General features: G+C 49.1%; 2 protein-coding genes across 4 annotated transcripts in view; both read left to right on the plus strand.

Moving 5' to 3' along the window:
- CPEB1 (cytoplasmic polyadenylation element binding protein 1) overlaps positions 1–14,469 on the plus strand; it is a 114,619-nt gene extending 100,150 nt beyond the window's left edge. For all 3 annotated transcript variants that reach the window (XM_088829602.1, XM_055417889.2, XM_088829603.1), the window contains 9 exons: positions 1,096–1,322; positions 2,633–2,885; positions 5,059–5,172; positions 5,489–5,578; positions 6,398–6,534; positions 9,564–9,762; positions 10,947–11,041; positions 11,595–11,675; positions 13,022–14,469. In XM_088829602.1, the coding sequence (XP_088685728.1) occupies positions 1,096–1,322; positions 2,633–2,885; positions 5,059–5,172; positions 5,489–5,578; positions 6,398–6,534; positions 9,564–9,762; positions 10,947–11,041; positions 11,595–11,675; positions 13,022–13,132 (1,307 nt within the window). In that variant the 3' untranslated portion in view covers positions 13,133–14,469. The remainder of the gene's footprint in view (positions 1–1,095; positions 1,323–2,632; positions 2,886–5,058; positions 5,173–5,488; positions 5,579–6,397; positions 6,535–9,563; positions 9,763–10,946; positions 11,042–11,594; positions 11,676–13,021) is intronic.
- A 738-nt stretch (positions 14,470–15,207) lies between these two features.
- On the plus strand, positions 15,208–21,047 carry RPS17 (ribosomal protein S17). Its single transcript, XM_055417885.2, is given in 6 exon segments — positions 15,208–15,213; positions 17,617–17,859; positions 18,142–18,293; positions 18,791–18,896; positions 19,566–19,631; positions 20,921–21,047. Coding segments are annotated over 6 exon segments (654 nt in total). The 3' UTR covers positions 21,002–21,047.
- The last annotated feature ends 3,554 nt before the right edge of the window (positions 21,048–24,601 follow it).

Consider the following 24,601-nt stretch of genomic DNA (forward strand, 5'->3'; position numbering starts at 1 on the left):
GTATTGAACAGTTTCACACGTAAACACGTTATTTTGGTTTCACTTCATAGCCTTTTTGAGGGGAGTGTGTTCCCCTTTCTGCAGATGAAAATAAAAAAATCAGAGTAACGAGGCTTCTTTCTAACGTCAGTGCCACCGTACCTCTATGGCCAAAGCCCTCTCCCACTCCCCCACCCCCTCTTAGTGGATAAAAGGGTGTTTTGCTTTGCTTTGGATTCCTTTTTCCCAAGGGCCAAGTGTGGGAAAATGCTGCTGTCTTCTGCTATCCACTTTACCTCTCTTATCTCTCCTGGCCTCGGAGTCACTCTTTTTTTGATGTTTAATATTTAAATATTTATTGTGCACTGGGCTATGCTGTGCTGAGTGCTTTCCATCTGCTATCTTAATTACTGACCCCTCCTGACCATATTATGAAGCAGTTGGTATTCCACCCAAGATGCCATGAGAAAATGGAGACTCAGAGCTTCCCAGAGCAGGCAACTGTATGAAGGTGGTATCAGGCTCAGCCAGGATTGCTGTCAGCCAGAGCAGCTTAACCACAGTGTCACTGCTTCCATCCTAAATGTTTGAAGTCCAGGGTTGTCTAGGAGAGAATCTGCATGGGCTGGAATTCTGCACACAGGAGCCTCTGAGATGAGGTGGATGCTCATGCTCTGCCGGACTTCTGGGGCATGGCATGGAATTCTGTGTTTTAGCTGCGTAGTGTTTGTGGAGGGATGTTCTTCTGATAGACACGTTGGCAGGCAGCAAGGAAGGAGTATGTTTTGGGCTTCCTAACTGTGCTGATGGTGTCTCCTGTGATGACATGGGCATGTGTATCCAGACATTGGTAGTGGCTGTCACGAGGGCCCCCCAAGAAGCACAGAGTGTCCCAAATGTTACTGACCCAGGGACTTGGGTCTTCAGAAAGCCATCCTATTCCTGCCTCTCATTAGATACCCTAGGTGTACATCTGCTTGTTACGCTTGTCACTGTGGTTCTTTCATGCTTTTGGTGGTCGTGCCTTGGTGTGTCTTGCTATGGGTGTAAAGAGAAAGTTCTTATCTGGGAAGAAAACTAAGAGGTCATGAGATTTTTTTCCCTCCCTCTTCCTAGTACTGAGCATGCTCCATAACCCACTGGGCAATGTTTTGGGAAAGCCCCCCTTGAGCTTCCTGCCTCTGGACCCACTTGGATCTGACTTGGTGGACAAATTTCCAGCACCCTCCATTAGAGGACCACGCCTGGACACCCGGCCCATCCTGGACTCTCGCTCTAGCAGCCCTTCTGACTCGGACACCAGTGGCTTCAGCTCAGGATCAGATCATCTCTCAGATTTGATTGTATGTAGCTTCCTGGGGGGTCGGTGGGAAGGGCAGGTGAGCTTGAGCAGGTGGGGTGCAGGCTGCGAGGTGGGGCGATGGGAGGCACTAGGACTTCTGAACCTCAGCAGAACAAAGGGTGCCCTGTGTCCCCACTCCTCCCAGTGAGCAGCGCACTCGGAACTTGAGCTGAGGCCTCTTCACCAGTTATTCCAAGAGCTGTTAGGAAACAGATTCAAGAGTAAATAGGGGAGTCCTGGTGGGATTCTGAAGTGTAACTTGTTCTCTAAGGGTGTCCCTAAATGGTGACCACAAGCAGGTCCCTTGAATCTGGCTGCAGTTTATTCCCCTATAAAGATTGGGCTTCCCTTGTGGCTCAGCTGGTAAAGAATCCGCCTGCAATGTGGGAGACCTGGGTTCGATCCCTGGGTTGGGAAGATCCGCTCGAGAAGGGAAAGGCTACCCACTCCAGTATTCAGGCCTGGAGAATTCCATGGACTGTATAGTCCATGCGGTCACAAAGAGTTGGACATGACTGAGCGACTTTCACTTCACAAAGTGGAATTAGATGAGTTGCTCCTAATTCTGTTCGTTGCTTTAGATGGGACTCAGGCTTAGGAATCTGCCTGGTAACCAGCTTTAATATTGATACTTGGAGATTTTTGTTTAAAGAATTTTCTCAGATCCCTGCCCCAAAGGTTGATTGATGAAGGGATATGGACAGACAACTCAAAGAAGAGGAAATAGAGGCAGTATTTCAACTTACAGGAGATACTTTATTGAGTAATTATTTCAGTTTATATCTTGATAATGTGGTATATTTTTACCCACTTAAATTAGTAGAATTTAAAGCCTTGACACAAAGTGTGTAGTGAAACTTGTGTTCTCACACACTTTTGACAGAACACAGAACCCTCATAGAAAGCATTTTGATATCTTATGTCTAGGAATGTGACCAGAGAAGACACAAAATAAGAAGAAGCTACACCTTAAAGTTTTTATTTATAATCCTGAAAACCTGTGAAGTATCTAAATGTTTAGCAGTAGGTAGAATAGGTCAGTGAAGTGTAACTTGTTCCCTAAAAAGAATATCATAAATTAACTAAAAATTGTTATGAAGATTGGCAGTATGAAGGAAAAAACTGAATTGGGGAGAAAAAAAATTTATTTAAATTATATAAGAGCAGCTGCTCTTAAAAATGCATAGGAAGAAAGTCTAAAAGAAAATATATCAAATACTGAATGGTATTTTTCATAATTTCTATAGTGTAATTACTACTTTTATAACACCTGTCATTTAAAAACCTCTGTCTTCTTTTTTCCTTCCCTAGTCAAGCCTCCGAATTTCCCCTCCCCTGCCCTTCCTGTCTCTGACGGGGGGTGGCCCCAGAGACCCTTTAAAGATGGGGGTTGGGTCCCGGATGGACCAAGAGCAAGCTGCTCTGGCTGCAGTCACTCCCTCCCCAACCAGTGCATCAAAGAGATGGCCAGGAGCTTCCGTGTGGCCGTCCTGGGACCTCCTTGAAGCTCCCAAAGACCCTTTCAGCATAGAGAGAGAGGCCAGGCTACACAGGCAAGCTGCAGGTGAGTGTGGACGTGCATCTACAGTGGGGCCCAAGCCCTCGTTCTCGGGGCAGACAAGTGAACTGTCCACAAGAGGACTTGATTGCATGGTGAAGTCTCTGCACCTGCACAGAATGGTCTGTTCTGAGGAGTAAGTGCTAATGCGGACAAACTCGGGAATGCAGAGAGGGAATGAGATGACCTAGAACCACAGGGTCGTGCCTCTTAGCGTTTGGATCCATCTCTGACTTGTTCTCTTCCGTGGAGATCATGCACTGCTCTTGCTTTTGAGTCTTTTCCTGGGTGAATGCTCCAAGAGAAACCCTGGCAGTGGTGCTTAGAATTTTGTCTGCCTCCCCGCCACCCCTCCCCATTCAGAGACGTGTCAGGCACAACCCACAATGGAGCCTCCTTCCCCAAGACTTTCTGATTGGTATCCAAGGGATGTGTGGGTTGTCCGTTTGTCCACCTCCAAGGTAATGGATGTCTGTTGCCATTGCTCCCCTGTGAAGTAACTTCACCATGCTTTTGGGTGAGGCCGTTATATTGACTTCTGTTTTTGTTCACAAAATATTGCTGATGGTGCCTAAATTTCCTGCTGCAGCAACACATTGGACCTGTGCCTTTCAGAGAGTGGCCATCTGTGTCATTATCCTGAATGAAAATGATGGTTCATTTCACTGACTGTGCAGTCCAGTTGTAGAGGAGGAGAGTAAAGCAGGCAAGGACTAGTTGGTCCCCTGAGGTCAGTCTCCGATCTGCAAGGGCACAGACTGAGTGGGGACAGGCTTGAAGACTGGTACAAAAGAAGGCTGGACTGGTCAGTCACCAAGAACAGCAGGGACTCTACAAAGTTTACGGCAGGCCAAACAGAAGATAGTTTCAACTCTATACAGCAGCAAGGGTTTCTTAACTGAGTCAGAGAAACTTTATAAGAGGTTTGGACAGAGTTCTGTTTGGTATAAACAGGAAGCTGAGGGATTGGGAGAAAATCTCTTATCTTACAGTGCTGGCATCAAGAAGGCCCAGTGTCTCCTTCAGTACCGTAAGGATAGGTCTAGAGATGGTGCCAAACGGTTCTGACTTGGAGCAGTTGTGACCACATTCTTGTCTTGCTGGTGGTGGTTCTTACTGTCAGTGTCCTGACTTCTGTGAGCGATGAGCTCACAGAGTAGACAGGAGAACGGAATGACATTTCTTATTTGAACATTTGCAGAAAAGGTCCATTTGGACCAGGAAGCATTTAGCACGTATGAAAAATTGTCCAGTTTGCTTTCAAGTACAGGCATACCTTGTTTTATTGAACTTCACTTTATTGCACTATACAAATACTGAATTTTTTTTAAAAAATGTTTTTTTTGTAGTACAATTGATTAACACTGCTGTGTTAGTTTCAAGTGTATGCAAAGTGATTCCGTTATAGAGGTGTATGTATCTATTCTTTTTGAAGTTCTTTTCCCATTTAGGTTATTACAGAATATTGAGCAGAGTTCCCTGTGCTATACAGTAGGTCCTTACTGGTTATCTATTTTAAATAGAGCAGTGTGTACGTGTCAATCCAAAACTTCCAATCTATCGAGATTGCTTTTTTTTCCCTAACAAATTGAAGGTTTATAGTGACCTGTGTTGTCAGATGATGATTAGCATTTTTTTAGCCAATAAAGTATTGTTTTTTTTAGACATAATGTGGTCACACACTTAATAGATGATAATATAGTATAAATACAACCTTTATATTCACTGGGAAACCAGAAAATTTGTATGATCAGCTTTATTGCAGTGTTCATTTTATTGTGGTGATTTGGCACAAAACCTTGCAATGCCTCTGAGGTATGCCTATAATTCATTGGTATTGTAAGCAGTGGCTAGATAAAACTGTCTTCTGGTTAGTGTATCAGTTTTATGTTTGAAAATTGCTCAGGTTGTGATCATTTTCACCATGCACATGTGGTATGCCATTCCTCCCAGTTTTAGTGGAGAAACAGAACTGGTGAATCAGGGTTACCATACCGGGCTGACAGGTTTGGGGAGGTGTCCAGTTTCTTGCCTTTCAGAGTAGTCATGATGAGTGTTCTCCTAGCAGCCAGGCTAGGGGACTGTGGCCTGCCTCTCCTTCCCGAGCAAGTTCACCACAGAGAAGGGCATTGCCTTTGTGGCTTCTCTGACTCCTGTTTCTCTTTATCTTCTGCCAAAGCTGTGAATGAAGCCACCTGCACATGGAGCGGTCAGCTCCCTCCCCGGAACTACAAGAACCCCATCTACTCTTGCAAGGTGTTCCTAGGAGGCGTCCCTTGGGACATTACGGAAGGTGAGCTCTGAGTCCTTCTGCTTCAGTGTTGAAGGTGGCCCTGTGTTTCCAGAGCATGAAACTTGGCCTTGAGGACAGGCCAGGAACTGAACCTCTGCCCGAGCTCAGGGTGTGACAGGAATAGCTGTGAGGGGAAAGGCGCCTTCACAGACCCTGAAGTGCCACTGGGTCTGGTGCCCACACGTGTCACCAGAGACCTAGGGCCAATTCAGAGTTGTTTGTCCAGGAGGACAAGCGACACTGGTGGCCCTGTGCTTGTGCCTTCCTGGGGAGAAAGGTGCCTAAGTGTCTGCCATTCTTTTCCATCTCTTTGCAGCTGGACTGGTTAACACCTTCCGTGTTTTCGGCTCTTTGAGTGTGGAGTGGCCTGGTAAGGATGGCAAGCACCCCCGGTGTCCTCCCAAAGGTAATATGCCAAAAGGTAATGCAGACATGGTAGGAGCTTTTTCTCCCTCCCTGTACCTGACTGCACTGAGGGACGCTGGGATGGCACATGCATGCTGGTAATGTGGTTCGGGCATTCCAGAGCACAGAGCTCTTGGCACTTCTCCTCACCCAGCACGCTCCTGTGTTCCTTCTGAGCTGACGTTCCACCTGTCCATCCAGACTCACACTGCAGTGGGGGCTGCCTGGAAAAGCCCATGCACCCCTCCCTCCAACCTGAACCCCGGCAGTTCCTGTCTTCTCAAAGTGAGGTGTTTGCCTTTCCTGCCCAGTGACGCTGTCGCCTGACCTGATTCTGAGATCCCTCTGGAGTTAGCAGGAATGAGGACCAAGTGTCTGAGTCCTCACTGGTCTGAAATGAGATTCCCTCCCTGTAGAAAGGAGCAGGTGCTATTTTCACACTGCCCCATCTTCACTGCTGTCCTGAACCAGTGAGCAAACTAGGCTTTTAAAGAAGCACCTTTGCCCCCTCGCCACAGACTCGGTGTTACTCCTTCCCCCAGGAAAGCCAGGCTTGCTGATGTGAGCATGCTTTGTGCTGTGACATGAAGAGCTGTGTGGTGACGACGGGACCCTCTGTCCTGCCGCACCCACCCTTCCCTTACTAGATGGGAAATGGTGAGCATCCTTCCCCCCCATTGGAAGTAGGACACAAATGTGTCTTACCCATATGCCATCTTTCTTGGGGGGGTGGAAACCAGCAACACCCTGCCGTAAATCCCTGGCTGAGGAGTACCCCCCTCGAGGGATGTTAATGTAGTTTCTCCTTCCCTGGTAACAGGCTATGTGTATCTGGTCTTCGAACTGGAGAAGTCTGTCCGGGCCTTGCTTCAGGCTTGCTCTCATGACCCACTGAGCCCAGACGGCCTGAGCGAGTACTACTTCAAGATGTCCAGCCGGAGGATGCGCTGCAAGGAGGTGAGCTGGTGCAGAGCCCTTGCTGGATCAGGGGCATGGCTGTGAGGAGGCGGGCTTCATGGGGAGGTGGGTACGCAGGTGCAGACGCGAATTCCTACTGAGGCAAGAGGGCTGCTTTTCTTGCCCCGCGGTAAGTGCGGTGAACACTCTGATGTATTAAAGCCGCTGCTGGGCATTAACGGTCTGTGTGTGCTCCTGCTCATGGAAATCAGACTGTCCCAGCTCTCGCTCTCCTTCCTACTCTAGCCAACACTTCTTCCCAAACCTCTTCTCTTAGAAATGAGATGAACTCTGCTTGGTCTTAACATCTACAGTTGTTCCTCCTAGTCCTGCCCTCCAGCTGTGCCTGCTTACCTCCCAACCTGTGGTGGGTGAATCCCTCTGCAGCCGCCCCCCCCCAGCCCACAGTGACTTCTGCACTGCCGTTCAGGGCTTTTTTAGTACGTGGTTCTCTCCATCTGATCCCCTCTCTCTTCGCATCTCTGCTGTGTCAGCCTTGTGTGTGATTAGCATCTTGAGTCTCAAGCGAGGAGTCCTCCTACCTGGGGCCTCACTGCGTGTTCTTGGACCCTGCCTCAGCATCTCTAAGCCAGTTTGGTTGGAGCTTGAGAATCTCCACCTTAACTGAGTTCCCCAGGTGGTACTAGTGGGTGGTGTTTGAGAACCACTTGTCAAAGAAATTTCTGAACTCAGGAATCAGTACTACTTTTAAAAATTTGATTCTAGAGTGTATTTTGTGATATTGGACTAGATAGTCAATATCTCTCAAACTTCATTTCCTCGTTTATAAAATGGAAGATTGAAATGCCTATATTAGTAAAAAGATCTGCAGTTACCAGGGCTTACAGGGTTGGAGGATGAACAAGCAAAGCATAGAAGATTTTGAGGATGGTGAGGATGGCGAAGGTGCTGTCTTACGATATTAAAGTGGTGGATTGTTGTTGTTCAGTCACCCAGTCATGTCCAACATGCCTTTATACAGTTGCCAAAAACGCCATAGAGTTATAGCGGAAAAACAGACAGCCAGTGTGAGCCCTGCTGTAAACCATGGAGTTCGGACAATGGTGTCAGTGTGGGCCCCGTGACTGGGACGAATGTGCCACTCCTGCACGGAGCACTGAGAGTGAGAGGCTATGGAGGCAGCGGGTGTACAGGAACGCCACGCTGTCAGCTCAGTGTCCTTGCGAACCTGAAGCTGCTCTAGAGAGTGAAGTCTGTTGAAATCTGTAGGGTACGGGGGAAGATGCCTGCTTCACTGAGATGGTCACACTGGATCAAACTAAGAGATCCACATTCCAGAGCTGACTCTTGGCTTTACAGATGTTTGCTGGTGTTGGAACGCGTCTTGTCCTCTGGCTGCCCACAGTGACCCACAGCTTCCCTGCCTGCTCTCCTCTCTTGCTGCGTGGAGCGCTCACAGCTGTCACTGCCTTCGCAGTGAGAGGCTGCCACGGGCCCTCCCCCTGTGCAGTGTGCCTGCAGACACCTGCCTGCCTTCTGGTCCCATCTCCCCACCTGCCAGGGCTGTAGTGTGTGTCTTGGGTGCGTGGACCGGAGGCTGCCCTGGTTCTCATCCCCCTCTGACCCTCTTACTTCCTTGTGTCTCCCCTCCATAGTAGTAGGTATCTGATGCCCCGTCTTCCTTCCCAGTCAGACAGACTACTCACTTTTGTGGCCCTCCTCTTACCTTCGACCAAGACTCAGCTCTGTAGGCTCACGTCCTGTTTGAGCCCCACCATCCTGCGGGGCCTTTCTTCAGGATGTCCTGTGATCGTGTACTCTGACATTTAAGGAAGAGACTTCCCTGGTGACTCAGTTGGTAAAGCATCTGCCTACAGTGCAGGAGACCTGGCTTCAATCCCTGAGTCAGGAAGATCTCCTGGAGAAGGAAATGACAACCCACTCCAGTATTCTTGCCTGGAAAATCCCATGGATGGACGAGCCTGGTGGGCTACAGTCCGTGAGGTTGCAAAGAGACAGACATGACTGAGTGACTTCACTTTCACTTTTGACTTTGGAAAGCTTGGTGGCACCCAGGATGTGATACTTTCCCTTGGGAATGGAAAAAACAAGATGGGCTTTTGCATCTTGAGTGAAATCGGCTCCTCATGGTAATGAACTTCTGCCAGGGTCTTACTCCAAGGTTACCGTGGTCTGCAACCCATCCGTCCTGATTCTTCTCGTTTTCCCACCATGCCCAGGTGGTCTGGATTCTTTTCCTCTAGAAGAATATTCTTGGTCGTGGCCTGTTCTGTGCCCAGCTCCCCCAGCCTTCTCCCGGTCTTCATCACCTGTCCTCTGTACTACCGTTTTGCCTCCTTGCTGGTTTTCTGCCTCAAATCTCTTCCTGTTTTGACACCTTTAAAAAAAAAAAAAAAAAAACTTTGCAGATTAATCTTCCAAGAACACTTACTGATCATCTGTCAACCCACTTCATTCTGGAGCCTCCTGCCTGCTTTGCCAGATTCTGTTCTAGGCTCAAGGGGTTCAGAGGCGGAGGGCACAGTCTGCTCCTGCCCTGGTGTCTTTCTGCTGTGCTGAACCACAGTGACCTCCTGTACGTGACCATTGACCCTGCCTCTTTCTGGCTATCCCATTGCTCCTGTCCAAGCCCTCTGATATGCATGTTGGGCCAGTAACCATTCCACATGGATACCTTAAGGGTCCCCACCCTCCGTCCTTCAAGCTCCTGTCCTGTCGTTTCTCTGTGAGCCCGTCCTGTCCAGGGACTGTGGACCCTGCTGTGTGTTCATCAGTGTCCACGGTCCTTTGTTGGAACCCCACTGTTGAAGGTTGTGACAGAGTACCAAGATCCTGGGTGTGATAGTTCGGGACAGTTCTAACTCTTCAGGATGAGTGACTACTGTTATACCATTTGTTGTTTTTGCACCACTTTGGACTCACGGCCTCAGTGAGATTCAGGTCTAGCTGTGCTGGGGTTGAGGGTGCCTGGGACCATGTGGGGCTTAGCCTTGCGTCTGCAGCACATGGCTCCCTGCCAGGACTGACACACCTGTGGGTGCTTTCAGGTGCAGGTGATCCCCTGGGTCCTGGCCGACAGCAACTTTGTCCAGAGTCCCTCCCAGAGGCTCGACCCCAGCAGAACGGTGTTCGTGGGTGCTCTGCACGGGATGCTCAACGCCGAGGCCCTGGCCGCCATTCTCAACGACCTATTTGGTGGTGTGGTGTATGCTGGGATTGACACAGATAAGCACAAGTATCCCATTGGTGAGTGTCCCACTTCTGTGTGGGACAGCTGGGCGGCCCCCAAGGTGTAGACCAAGATTGTGACACTCTCCTATGGGAGTGGAGGCGAGGCCTGACCCAGGCCTGCTCATCAGCATACACCAGCAGTATAGCATCTTTTTCTAGGTATGCCACCAGTACTGACCTCTCTGTACCCACCCCTCTCCCCCCACCTCTGTTGAAGGGGAAAAAAGTTGATAGGAGCCCTATAGGAGGTGATAGGAGGTGAAAACAGAACAGGAACGTTGGTTTGAAGGTCAGCATTCACAGCCAAACCATTCTGAGACAGACAACAGGTAATACTTTATTAAAAGGCTGGGACTTTCCTGAACTTGCCTGGTTTCCTCTATTAAGAGGCCTTGAAAAGTGGTCTTGTCCAGGGTCAGAGGCCAAGCCAGGCTGAGGCAGGACGCAGGGTGACCCAGGCAGCAGAGTGTGGTCACAGCTCACACTGTCCTAGCAGAGGGGTGTCTAGGGGCCTGGCCACCGAGAAAGGTCAGGTTCCCAGGCGTGACAGAATCGTCTCAGTGCTGGGGCTTGGAGGTGGAACAGAGCCTGGCCATCTGATCAACACTGGCTCTCCCCGCCCCCATGCACTGTCTGCCCACCCACAGCATGTCTGGGCAGGAAGGAGCGCTGTGTGCTCATCGCCACGGAACTGCACACTGAGAGTGGGGACCTCAGAGCCCACGGGGCAGACTCCCCTGCCTGGCCTGCCTTCAGCTGTGCTCTGCCTGTGTCTGGCTATCCGCTCTGAACTGGAATAACCATGCCTGTGGGTTTGCCCACACAAGGGAGTCTCTTTCCTCCCCCGAGGGGCCACTTCTGAGGGGCTGTGCCACCATAGTCTGCAGTTGCAGTCAGACGTGGTGCCACCAGCTGAACATGACTCGGAGGGCTTGAAACTTGCTAGTGACACCTGGTGAAATGATGATATGTTGAGTTAAAGGAAAAATATTACTGAAATTAATTCCCCTACATTCTTTTCATTCATTCCACTACATTCCTTAGAGGTGGCTACTGGGAGTCGTTAAAGTTACGCAAGCAGCCTGCATTTATGTTTCTGTTGGTCAGCGCCGTACTGATCTAGGAGCAGGCTTTCCTGAATGTTGACATGCGGTCTTTGGGAGACTTGGGCTCAAGGGTGAGTTTCCTGTCTTCCGTAGGCTCTGGTCGTGTGACTTTCAACAACCAGCGCAGTTACCTGAAAGCAGTTAGTGCTGCTTTTGTGGAGATCAAGACCACCAAGTTCACCAAGAAGGTGAGTGGGCTGGTTTGCACCCTCCTCTGGGCCATCTGAGAGGTCTGGGCAGCCACCACTCAGGGCCGGCCCAGGACGAGAGCTGTGCCGTGCTGGCTGTGAGCCAGACTTCCACCAACGTACCTGGGGGTCAGGGTTGGAGGTGGGCCTGGTCTTGGTTGATGAGAGCGGATGGGAGCCTCAGCATGGGGTCACCTTCCCTCACTGTGGTCCTTGACCAGCACTGTGAGCTCAGCTGACTGCCATCCTGACCTGCATCCTCCAAGCACTTGCTTTTTGTTGGGTGATTGCGTTGCAGGTCAGGTTTGCCTAGAAGGCCAGGCAGTAACGTGTGGGGTTGCCACGCTGTGCACAGCCAGCCTGGAAGCTGCTACAGTGATCTTGTCTCTCTCGAGGATCTCTGGGTCCTCTGCCCTAGTGCTCTCTGGACCCCTTAAAATAGGAACCACCTTGTGTTCATATAGGTGACCCATACCCATCCTTCTCTTGTGGCCCCGCTGGGCTCCCCGTAAGAAGCAGCCCCTTAATGATCCTGCTCTGCCTTTGTCTGCAGGTTCAGATCGACCCTTACCTGGAAGACTCTGTGTGTCATATCTGCAGCTCCCAGCCTGGCCCATTCTTCTGTCGGGATCAGGTGAGTCCCCTGGGCACTTTAGAGGTTTACAGAACCCTTGCCCTCAGTTAAACATTGTTATGTCACATTCATCGCATGGAACACAGAGGTCTCAGGTTCCTCGTGGTTTCTTAGAGCGCAGCAGAAGCAGCAGTGGTGTTTGACGCTGAACTGCGGGGAAAGCCCTGGCGCTGAGTCTTGGTGCTGTGGCCTTCCCAAGCTGGGGGTGTGCTGTGCAGTGTGGCACTGCTGCTCACAGGTGGTTTTGAGGATGACAGGGATGTGGGCAGGTGTGGTCAGCACTGCCTGTGAGCCAGCCAGGTCCTGTTGTTCTAGCTCCAGGCCCTTCAGGTCGATTCTTCCCTAGGCAAGGAATCTGTCTCTGTTGACTTCTGCATCTCTGGGCTGTTTTGGTGCTGCTACCTGGTTTGCACCCCGTTGTCAGAAGCAGGCGGCATGGCGGCTTTGTTTCTGGGTGGACTGGACGGCGCTCGTCCTCTGTAGGGTGTCTGTGTGCTCGTTACCTGAGGATCTTGTCAGTGCACTGTCTGACTCAGCAGGTGTGGGGAGCATGGCTAAGGCTCCCTGTTTGTGACGAGTCTCCAAGTGGTGTCTTTGTTGCTGGTGACAGGAGGTTAGGGGCCTGGTCGGATGCTCGCACTGTGTCTGTGCTTGCAGATATTTTTGCAGAGGTGCTGTCACTCAGGTTTGTAGTCTGAGTAGATGGTGGTTAAACTGAGGCTGCAAGAGGAGGATGTGAAGTAAGTGTGGCTTGCTGGGGAGAGTGTGAGGCCACGTGTGAGTCTGATCAGCCTCTGCTCACAGGCCTGTGTGTGTCGGTGTGTTTCACAGATGGTCCCCATTTTCAGATACCTGGAAGTTAGTGGCCTGCCTGAGGCTACACAGCCAGCGGGAGTGAGGGGCTGGGACTGAGATGTTGATCTGCATGCGCAGTCACCTCTCCTCACTGAGTGTGACGACGAAGCCACGCTGCCTGGCCTTACGACCTGGAGTAGTCACTGTCTTTGCACGCTCTCCTGTATTGTGCGTGGCCGTGTGACACAGGTGCTCCATAGGAGCTAGGATGGGCAGGGACTGGAAGAGCAGCTGGGTTCTCAGCACCGAGGCGGGGAGCTGGCGTGGCCTCTACACACTAGGAGCCCAGCGTGCGCAGTTGAGTCCGGGCACCCGTAGAAACGGGTCATGCCTCGTGTTGGGGACGAGAGGGAGTCCCCGGGGCCAGCTCTTATAACCCCACAGAGGCCATCAGCAGTGCCCACGCCCTCCCGGTCAGAGCAGGCAGCGCACGCAGCTGCCCCCCGGCTGCTCTGACGCAGGCCTGGCTCCTCTCCCTTCTCCCCTCACAGGTGTGCTTCAAGTACTTCTGCCGGAGCTGCTGGCACTGGCGACACAGCATGGAGGGCCTGCGTCACCACAGCCCCCTGATGCGGAACCAGAAGAACCGCGACTCCAGCTAGAGGGGCCTGTGTGCCCAGGGCCGACCACCTCCACGGCCGGCCCACCTGCCACCGGCAACCAGGGAGCTGGCTTCCCGAGGACAAGGGAAATCGTAGTCACCTTTGCACTTGCTGAATCTGTCTTTGTTTCTGCACTAATTAATGCACAATGAGTTTTGTCGGGTTTTGTTTTCAGAGGGTGTGCCAGGGCAAGGACCCTCTGGCTCGCCCTCCAAGCGACTCTGTAGTTTTCCCAGATTTTAGTTCCTCATTTTGGCGATGAAAAGCAAAAAAAAAAAAAAAAGCTACGTGTCCAGAAAGTATTGACACGACGCCTACATCTAGGTTTATTTATTAAAAGCGCTTTTTTACATTCCTTGCAATACTGATGGTGATGATGTGCAGGTCTCATTGGTTTCATTCTTGCAGTTGCCATACAGTGCCTTTCCATTTATTTAACCCCCACCTGAACGGCATAAACTGAGTGTTCAGCTGGTGTTTTTTACTGTAAACAACAAGGAGACTTTGCTCTTCATTTAAACCAAAATCATATTTCATATTTTACGCTCGAGGGTTTTTACCGGTTCCTTTTTACACTCCTTAAAACAGTTTTTAAGTCGTTTGGAACAAGAGATTTTTTTTCTTTCCTGGCAGCTTTTAACATTATAGCAAATTTGTGTCTGGGGGACTGCTGGTCACTGTTTCTCACAGTTGCAAATCAAGGCATTTGCAACCAAGAAAAAAAATTTTTTTGGATTTGAAACTGGACTGGATGAATGATGTTTGAGCGGCTGCTGTATATAGTTTTAAAATGGTTTATTGCACCTTCTTAAGTTGCACTTACGTGGGGGGGGGGTTGATAGAAGTTTTTAATCACAAAGTCACAGGACTTTTTTCTTTTGTAACTGAGCTAAAAAGGGCTGCTTTCTGGTGGGGGCAGATGAAGGCTCACAGGAGCCCTTTCTCTCAGAGGGGACAAGTACCCTACCCTGATTTCCTTCGTTTGAGAAGCGTATGGAAGCAACAGTTGCAGTCGACTGAAATGCTACTGGAATTTGAAAACTTGACTTTTTCTTTCTTCTTTCCTTCCTTTTTTTTTTTTTTAAAAAAAAACAAAACTACTTGCCCCTCTTTGGGAAGCTGTGTGCCAAAGAACCAGTGTCATAACGCCCCTCCTCCCTCCTGCTGAGCTGACGTTGCATTGTTGCATATCCCAGCTACTCTGTGGGTTTCGTGAAGCTGTGTGTGAAGTCTCTACCTCATTGTAGTATATGCAGGCAAGACTGCACTCTCCTACAGGTGTGTGGAGTAAGCTGTGGTGTAGTTTTTTTGGCACATAATAAACACGTTGCAGCAGAGTTCCGGTTCTGTCTCTGTGTCTGAGGTGGGTGAATGGGGACAGTGAGACACTTAGGATTTCAGAGTAAAAACATACATTTCCTTGGATCTTCTGTAATGGATGGGATTCCTGCCCAGGTTAATTGAGGGGCCATGTGGGGACCTGCCCCTTTAAGTCATTCTTGTTCACTTCGTGCACCTTGAAGGTGCCTTTCTGGTAAGTGAGTACCTCTGGTCCAAGTATATAAAAAGGCCGCACAAAATTTCTCGGGCTCCTCTTGGGCTTTCCAGGTGGCAGTAGTGGTAAAGAACCTGCCTGCTAATGCAGGAGGCAGAAGAGACACAGGTTTGATCCCTGGGTCAGGAAGATCCCCTGGAGGAAGGCATGGCAACCCGCTCCAGCATTCTTGCCTGGAAAATCCCATGAACAGGGGAGCCTGGCAGGCTACAGTCCATGGGGTCGTGGAGAGTTGGACATGACTGAGTTAATTTAGCAGGCAGGGGGCTCCTCTTATCATCCTAGACCTGCCTTGGAGGGACTGGAGGATAGCTCTTTGGGGGTCAGCACAGGCCACTTGTTCTCAGCTCCTCCTGGACGCCTCAGAGCTTGCTTCCTCTTGGGAGGCTTCCTGTCTGTCGGAGTCATCTATGCTGACCCAGTTCTTTACTGAACGGAAGTAAATTTTTGCTATTCTTCGGGACTATCACCTGGACTCTTACCTCACAGGCTTCCAGGATTTGTTAATCCTGGTCTACTGATGAAGGTAAGTCATGCTTGGGCCCAGCTGCTGGAGCAATTTCTGGAGGATTCCATTTTAGTCACTGGTGGAGGGAGCTCTGCGTGCTGATGCATCCCTTCCATGAAGAGATGCAAGAACTCACTATCATCGTGGGTGGGGAGTCCCGTCAGCCAGTGCGGCTGGCTGCAGCCTAATTTGAAGTTTGCTGGTAGACTCCTGCAGCTCTCTCGGGGCAGGGGCTCTGACCCGCCCTTTTGGTGTCCTGTCCTATTCAGAGTCCTCTCTTCTCCCTGTTTGTCTCGTTCTGGTCCACATGCTGCTGTCAGGGCACGAGCTTCCTCTCCTTCAGCCTTCTGTTCCCAGTCAGTTTAGAGGGACTGACTGGACTGTCTAGGAATTGAGGGATGAGGCACACAGCCTGGTGCCCCTGACCTCATCCAACCTGGGCAGCCCAGCCCTTCCTTAAGTTAGGTGAGGGCCTGGAACCCACTTCAGCAGAGGAGCAGTACTCCTGAGGCTGTTGGGGCGCCAGCGTAGTAAGTAGCCAGTGCTGTTGACTTCAGAAGGACTATGTTTGAGGATGGGTAAGACAGGAACAGCCTGAAGACAGCAGTGGTGGTTGGAGAAGGTGCCTCAGTTGGAAGCACTACAGGTGAACTGGGCCCTTCCAGTAAATATTTGAGAACGAACTTTGTGCTAGGCGCTGTTCAATGCAAAACACTGCTGTCACATAATTCATCCCTAGCTTCGAGAGCTGAGACAAGTCACTGTGACACGTGCTAAGAAATGCTAGAACAACATTGAAAGGATAGCAGTGCTGGATCATCGAAAAAGCAAGAAAGTTTCAGAAAAACATCTATTTCTGCTTTATTGACTGTGCCAAAGCTTTTGACTGTGTGGATCACAATAAACTGAAAATTTCTGAAGGAGATGGGAATACTAGACTACCTGACCTGCCTCTTGAGAAACCTATATGCAGGTCAGGAAGCAACAGTTAAAACCGGACATGGAACAACAGACTTGTTCCAAATAGGAAAAGGGGTATATCAAGGCTGTATATTGTCACCATACTTATTTAAATTATATGCAGAGTACATCATGAGAAATGCTGGGCTGCAGGAAGCACAATCTGGAATTAAGATTGCCAGGAGAAATATCAATAACCTCAGATATGCAGATGACACCACTCTTATGGCAGAAAGTGAAGAACTAAAGAGCCTCTAGATGAAAAGTGAAAGAGGAGAGTGAGAAAGTGGGCTTAACATTCAGAAAACTAAGATCATGGCATCTGGTCCCATCACTTCATGGCAAATAGATGGGGAAACTGACTTTATTTTTGGGGGCTCCAGAATCACTGCAGATGGTGATTGCAGCCATGAAATTAAAAGACAGTTTACCCCTTGGAAGAAAAGTTATGACCAACCTAGACAGCATATTAAAAAGCAGAGACATTACTTTGTCAACAAAGCTCTGTTCAAGGCTATGGTTTTTCCTGTGGTCATGTATGGATGTGAGAGTTCGACTATAGTGAAAGCTGAGCGCCGAAGAATTGAAGAATTGATGCTTTTGAACTGTGGTGTTGGAGAAGACTCTTGAGAGTCCCTTGGACTGCAAAGAGATCCAACCAGTCCATCCTAAAAGAGGTCAGTCCTGGGTGTTCTTTGGAACGACTGATGTTGAAGCTGAAACTCGCAATACTTTGCCCACCTGATGCAAAGAACTGACTCATTTGAAAGGACCCTGATGCTGGAAAAGATTGGGGGCAGGAGGAGAAGGGGATGACAGAGGATGAGATGGTTGGATGGCATCACCGACTCAATGGACATGGGTTTGGGCAGACTCTGGCAGTTGGTGATGGACAGGGAGACCTGGTGTGCTGCAGTTCACAGGGTCGCAAAGAATCAGACACGACTGAGCGACTGAATCCCTGCCCTTGCAGGTGCGCGATGCCATCCCCTACCTTCTCACTTTTCCGTAATTCCACGCGCTGCCGCTGTACCCCGCCCCCCCCCAACACACACACCGCCCCCGGCATGTGTGGAAAAGATGCACCTCTCCTCCCAAGTCCTTGGGCGATTCAACCACTGTAGAGTTCAGTCGCTCAGTCGTGTCCGACTCTGCGACTCCATGGACTGCTGCACGCCAGGCTTCCCTGTCCATCACCAACTCCCGGAGCTCACTCAAACTCATGTCCATCGAGTCAGTGATGCCATCCAGCCATCTCGTCCTCTGTCGTCCCCTTCTCCCGCCTGCAATCTTTCCCAGCATCAGGGTCTTTTCCAGTGAGTCAGTTCTTCGCATCAGGTGGCCAACAAAGTATTGGCGTTTCAGCCTCAACGTCAGCCCTTCCAGTGAATACTCAGGACCGATGTAGAAGCTGTAGAAACCACTGTAGAAGGCTTTCAGACACCAGCCTGACGACCATAGGCAGGGCGGAGCGGAAGAGCCTTACCCATCTGGAGGCGGATCAATAGCTCGTTCCGCCCACTGGATGCAGGCGAGCCGTCCGCATTTCCGTTCTGTTTTGCCTCCGGCACGCTAGGGGTCGCTGTGGTGCGCTGGAGTAGGCTCAGCGCCTCCTAGGCTAGGCGGAAGCGGCTTTCTGGCCTGCGCTTTATAGGTCTCTCTTGTGCTTCCTGTTTCCTCTTTTACCAAGGACCCGCCAACATGGTAGGTGTTTTGGCTCCAAGTTAGTGCCCGCCAGAATCGTCCTCCATCCGCCGTTTCCCGCAGCTCCCAGCCCGTAAGGAGGCGCGCGCTGCCCTGTGAGGCGGAAGCCTCCGTAGGTTTCTGGTTTCCGCGTTGACCCTGCGCTCCAGCACTGCCCGGCCGGGGCTTTACCGGGCTTAGCCCCAGCCCACGAACCCAGCTTGGGTCAGGGTGTGACGCCGCGCTGTGTCCTGGAGCTGGGTGGTCCTGGCTCGCGAGTGACCCTATTTTCTCCACCCACAGGGCCGCGTTCGCACCAAAACCGTAAAGAAGGCGGCCCGGGTCATCATTGAGAAGTACTACACGCGCCTGGGCAATGACTTCCACACCAACAAGCGGGTGTGCGAGGAAATCGCCATTATTCCCAGCAAGAAACTCCGCAATAAGATCGCAGGGTGAGTCAAGTCTGCGTTCGGCTTCCAGGGCCTCCGTGGCCCCGCGGGTGGGTCCTGGGAGCTGTGCGTCTGTGGGGTTTCTTGGTGAAGTTGTCTTGTGTTCACGTTGCATTGATACTTGGCTCTTTGACTGTCAGTGGCTCTTGAACGAAGTTAGCCCCAGTCGATCTCTGGAAGAGAATATTTAAAGACCTACTTACTGCTGTATTGCGTAAACTGGAACTCGAAGGAAAGCAGATGAGGGTTGGGAGGGATCGCGAAAGTTTGTTGGAGTATTTGGTGGTTTTACAAACGAACATGAACACAGAGGACAGGCATGCTTGGTTAAGCGGAGCTGCATGTAGAGGTTCTGTGTATGTAGAAGACTTAGAGTCAGGACTCCCAAGATGATGATGACTCTCCCTTCTCACTGCGGGAAAAGAACTGAAACTCCTACGTGCACATCCAGAAATGCTGTGTACCGTGGGGACCAATGTGTGTTCTTGGGCGCTTTGTAGCTACGTCACACATCTGATGAAGCGGATTCAGAGAGGCCCGGTGAGAGGTATCTCCATCAAGCTGCAGGAGGAGGAGAGAGAGAGGAGAGACAATTACGTGCCAGAGGTAAACTTTCTGGGTCTTACTCTGGACCTCTGGTTCACCCTGAAAGATAGAAGCAGGTCCCTGATGACCGTTTTAGGTCCTTGGTTTCCAGGGGAACCTCAGCTGCGTCTCCATAGACTCCCCTTCTGAGCAGCCGTGCTGTGCTTAGTAAGGCAGTCGCATCCGACTCTTTGCGACCCCTTGGCTGTAGCCCACCACGCTCCTCTGTCCATGGGATTCTCCAGGCAAGAATAGTGGAGTGGGTTGCCATGCACTTTTACAGGGGATCTTCCCGACCCAGGAGTGGAACCTAGGTCTCCCACATTGCAGGCGGGGAAGCCCATAAGCAGCTGTAGGTGCCCATAATCTGTTAATACCTGCCTGTATGTTGTGTTCTGCCCTGTTAGGACCATGTAAGTTCTGTACATGAGAACCTTGCATGATTGGTGACTTATGTCTTCTGGCTTGTTTTTTTTTTTTTTTGCTTTGGCATAATATTCCTGGACTATTGCTATAAACCCAGTCTTAAGGTTTTTTAAATACTGAATTTGTGGGAGCCTATTGTATTCCCTCTATGCTTCCCCCCTCCCCCAATTTTTCTTCTTCATTTAAGAATCTTGGAGAAAAGGCAGGGAACATAAGAGATTCTCTTAACTCATTACCGTTTGGGGCCTGCCTTGTTTCTCCTAGGTCTCAGCCCTGGATCAGGAAATCATTGAAGTAGATCCTGACACTAAGGAAATGCTGAAGCTCTTGGTAAGTGTCTGCTGAATTCCTGAATTAGGGTTTCCCTGGTCACCAACCATCAGTAGTGCTCTGCTATCTGTAATACCACTGGGTGACACTTGTTGAATCTTTAAAATATATCAGGTAATCTCCACATTTTCTATATGTTTTTCTCACTGTATCCCATGAGGCACCTCCTGTTGTTTACATTTGATAGATGTTGGAGTGGTAATTTCAGGTTAGTGGGTGGCAGAGGTGGGAATCCATCCACACTTCTGCCCACTAAGCTAGACTACTTCCAGAGAGGGTTTAGCTGGTTGTTGAAGGTTGAGTTTGCTGTCCACATGATGATAACTCCTGGATCTAGTGGCTTGCATTCTTCTTGCTCTCCTGTGTCCACATGCTAAGCACTCACATGAGCCCTGGTTTCATTTCTGGTGCTGACAGGGCACTGCTTGAGTGGTTCAGCTGTCTTCCACACACTGATAGGTGTCTCTTCTGTGATTGATCTTAGTACTTTTGCATTTTAGTGAAAGCATGAGCTTCAAAGTCTAGGAGGCAGTTGATTTCGAGTAACTTTATTTTTCCCTTTTTTTATGATGATGAAACGTTTAAATAATAGCATGAATTCCTATATACCTACCACCCAGCTTCAGAAAAACATCACCAGTACAGCTAAAGCCTGTTACAGATTATTTTCTCCTGAAATAACCACTGTCCTGGAATGTAGCTTTTTATTTTCAGCTGTAAAATTGATCTTTGAGCATGAAATGAGGAATTAATCTCTGGTTGTGTAGTGGGCCCTTGGGTTCACTGCACTTAGGTTGAGCCAGCACAGAGGCAGGCCCTGCCCTTGTCCCACCACTCCTCTTCCTGGGCCTTCACAAGTGCTGACTGTATGAGTGATGCGTCCTCTCTGAGACTGGTCCTGAAAGTGAAGGGGCACTGCGTTAACCTTAGAGCAGTATTCTCAAAGGGACAGGTTTTGCACCCAGGGGACATTTGGTGATACCTGGGGGTATCACCAGCTGGGGGTACAAACAGACTTTTGGGTAAAGGCTGAGGATGCTGTTAAAAGTCTTAGAATGCACAGGACAGCTCCCTTGTGACTGTTGGGGTGGAGGATCCTTCAGATGGAGTCCACCCCCTTGTGAGTTTACTGGTCTGGGGTGGGGAGAAGGCTCTCACTTTCCAACAGGGTCCCAGCAGTGTGACCCGAGCTGGAGGAGGCTGGTGAAGCATAGCCTAATTGTGGTGCTGGGACTCTGGACACAGATCATGCCAGAACAGCCACACTAAGCCCATTTTTATCATTACAGGACTTTGGCAGTCTGTCCAACCTGCAGGTCACTCAGCCTACAGTTGGGATGAACTTCAAAACACCACGTGGAGCCGTTTGAGTCTTTCTGCTGTGCTGTAATATTTTCAATAAACCTTGGACAACAACCTTGCCTGTGTCATCTGTGGGGTTGGGTCCTGGTGGAACTAAGGACAGGAATTCTTTCTCACGGGAGAAGTGTCCTGCGTGCTCACTCTGGCTTCAGGCAAAAGTCAGGAGATGCTTTCCTCTCTTTACCCCTTGTGTCCTGTGTGTTTGAGCTCAGCCTCTCCTGGCTACATGGAGTTTGGGTTAGTGAACCTTCTTGTCTTGAAAAGGTAATGTTCCTCACATGTATGAGGGTTGGGTTTTCTGGGATGGGAGATAGAATGGGTGTGGAGCACAGGAGACTTGAGTGTGAATGGATGTGTGTGTGGAAGGATCTTTGAAACCATGGGATGTGTCAGGTTAAGGGAGGCAGAGCTTGCTAGGTGGATCCTGGGCGATGGTTCTGAACTTAGGGATCCTGCTGAGGCAGTGGGTCCAACTGCGTGGTGGAGAGTGCTAGGTTGGGCTGGTCCTTGTTCACAAGTAGCTGGAGGGGCAGTTGGAGCACTTTGATCCTAGGAAACATCCTGAAAACGTGTACTGTAAATACACAAAGTTATAACACCTGATATAATTTCTAACTTGAAATGTTGCAAGAATATAGCATAAATAACTGTTAATACTCTTTCCAGTTAAATGCTTATCACCAGGCGGAGATGCCATCCAACCATCTCATCCTGTCATCCCCTTCTCGTGCCTTCATTCTTGCCCAGCATCAGGGTGTTCCCAGGGAATCATTTCTTTGCATCAGGTGGCCAAAGTATTGGAGCTTCAACATCGGTCCTTCCAATGAATATTCAGGACTGGTTTCCTTTTGGATGGACTGGTTTGATCTTGCAGTCCAAGGGACTCTCAAAAGTCTTGAACACCACAGTTCAAAAACAATTCTTTGGTGCTCAGCTTTCAACTCTTGCATCCATACATGACCACTGGAAAAACCATAGCTTTAACTTGACAGACCTTTGTCGGCAGTAATGTCTCTGCTTTTTAATACGCTGTCTAGGTTGGTCATAGCTTTTCTTCCAAGGAGCAAGCATCTTCATGGCTGCAGTCACCATCTGCAGTGATTTTGGAGACCAAGAAAATAAAGTCTGTCCCTGTTTCCATTGTTTCCCCATCTATTTGCCATGAAGTGATGGGACCAGATGCCATGATCTTAGTTTTTTGAATGTTGAGGTTTAAACCAGCTCTTTCACTCTCCTCTCTTGCTTTCATCAGGAAGTTCCTCAGTTCCTCTTCGCTTTCTGCCATAAGGGTGGTGGTATCTGCATATCTGAGGTTATTGATATTTCTCCCTGCAATCTTGATTCCAGCTTGTGCTTCCTCCAGCTGGGTGTTTCGCATGATGTGCTCCACATGCAAGTTAAATAAGCAGGGTGACAATATACAGCCTCGACATACTCCTTTCCCAATTTTGAAACAGTCTATTGTTCCATGTCCACATGAGTGCAATTGTGTGGTAGTTTGAGTATTCTTTGGGGTTGGAATGAAAACTGACCTTTTCCAGTCCTGTGGCCACTGCTGCGTTTTCCAAATTTGCTGGGGTATTGAGCGCGGCACTTTAACTGCACTTATCTTGCACGCTAGCAAAGTAAGGCTCAAAATTCTCCAAGTGAGGCTTCAACAGTACATGAACCGAGAATTTCAAGATGGATTTAGAAAAGGCAGAGGAACCAGAGATCAAATTGCATATTGAGTGCAGCATCATCTTTTAGGACTTGAAATAACTCAGCTGGAATTCCATCACCTCCAGTAGCTTTGTAGTGATGCTTCCTAAGGCCCACTTGACTTCAGACTCCAGGATGTCTGGCTTTAGGTGAGTGATCACACCATTGTATTGTGGTTATCTGTGTCATGATCTTTTTTGTATCGTTCTTCCATGTATTCTTGCCACCTCTCTATATCTTCTGCTTCTGTTAGGTCCATACAATTTCTGTCCTTTATTGTGCCCATCTTTGCATGAAATGTTCCCTTGGTACCTCTAATTTTCTTGAAGAGATCACAAGTCTTTCCCATTCTATTGTTTTCCTCTATTTCTTTGCATTGATCACCAAGGAAGGCTTTCTTATCTCACCTTGATATTCTTTGGAACTCTGCATTCAGATGGGTATATCTTTCCTTTTCTCCTTTGCCTTTAGCTTTTCTTCTCTAAGCTACAGTCCAATGTAAAATTTTGACAGTTTTCCCAGTAATTTCTTCCAGTTTTCCTGGTTGAGGATCCAACCCAGAATCACTGTATCTACTTTTCATGTCCTTTTCTTTCCATGTCTTTCATGATATTTTTGAAAAATGTTGGCTGACTCCTTGTAGAATGTCCTTCAATTTCAGTTTGATGTTGTCTTAGATTTAATTTAGTCTTTTTTTTAATTTTAGAAATACAGGTGGTTTGATTTAAGATTTTTTGACTAGTATGGTGTGGAAGTGACAGGCATTCAGTAGAAACTACTTCAGATAACTGAGTTTTTGTCTTTTTACAGGTTAGGATAGTGGTATAACTCATGACTGGCCAGTGGCAGTGAGCCACAGCTCCCAGTCAGCTTATGTGATCTCAAAGCAACAAATAGACTTAACTGTTCTGTAGTTATACGTTCTGTTTCAGTACAGTGTTCAGTACATGAGATGTTCAGTCACAAAGTCGAGTGTGACTGCGACCCCTGGACTGCAGCACACCAGGCTCCTCTGTTCCCCACTACCTCCCAGAGTTTGCTCAAATTCATGTCTGTTGAGTCGCTTATTCTACCTCTGACCATCTCATCCTCTGATCCCCCCTCTCCTTTTGCCTTCAGTCTTTCCTAGCATCAGGGTCTTAGCCAATGAGTAGGCTTTTCTGTATAGGGTGGTCAAAGCACTGGAGCTGCAGCAACAGTCTAGTGACTTCATGGTTGATTTCCTTCAGGAGTGATTGGCTTGATCTTGCACATAGGAGAGATACCCAGTGCTTCATTATTAAGTGGGCTTTGTCTTAGTTGATTTGGCTCCACTGTAGGTTAATGTGTTAGGATATTAAAAACAGCCTCAGGTAGGCTATGGTATTCAGCCATGTTTGACTCTGCAACCCCACAGCTTGCCAGGCTCCTCTGTATGGGATTTTCCAAGCAAGAATAATGGAGTGGGTTGCCATTCCCTTCTCCAGGAGATCTTCCCTACCCAGAGACTGAACCAGTGTCTCCTGCTTCTCCCGCATGGGCATGACAATTTATGCTGTCCAGTAGGTTGTGAATTAAATGTATTTTTGATTTAGGGTATTTTCAACTTACTATAGGTTTATTGCAACATAACTTCCATGGGAAATAGATGGGGAAACAGTGTCAGACTTTATTCTTTTGGGCTCCAAAATCACTGCGGATGCTGATTGCAGCCATGAAATTAAAAGACGCTTACTCCTTGGAAGGAAAGTTATGACCAACCTAGATAGTGTATTAAAAAGCAGAGACATTACTTTGCCAACAAAGGTCCGTCTAGTCAAGGTTATGGTTTTTCCAGTGGTCCTGTATGGATGTGAGAGTTGGACTGTGAAGAAAGCTGATCACCGAAGAATTGATGCTTTTGAACTGTGGTGCTGGAGAAGACTCTT

Source organism: Moschus berezovskii, chromosome 21 (genome assembly GCF_049115385.1).
Source record: "Moschus berezovskii isolate FMDL1 chromosome 21, NW_MosBer_1.0, whole genome shotgun sequence".
Classification (NCBI taxonomy): domain Eukaryota; kingdom Metazoa; phylum Chordata; class Mammalia; order Artiodactyla; family Moschidae; genus Moschus; species Moschus berezovskii.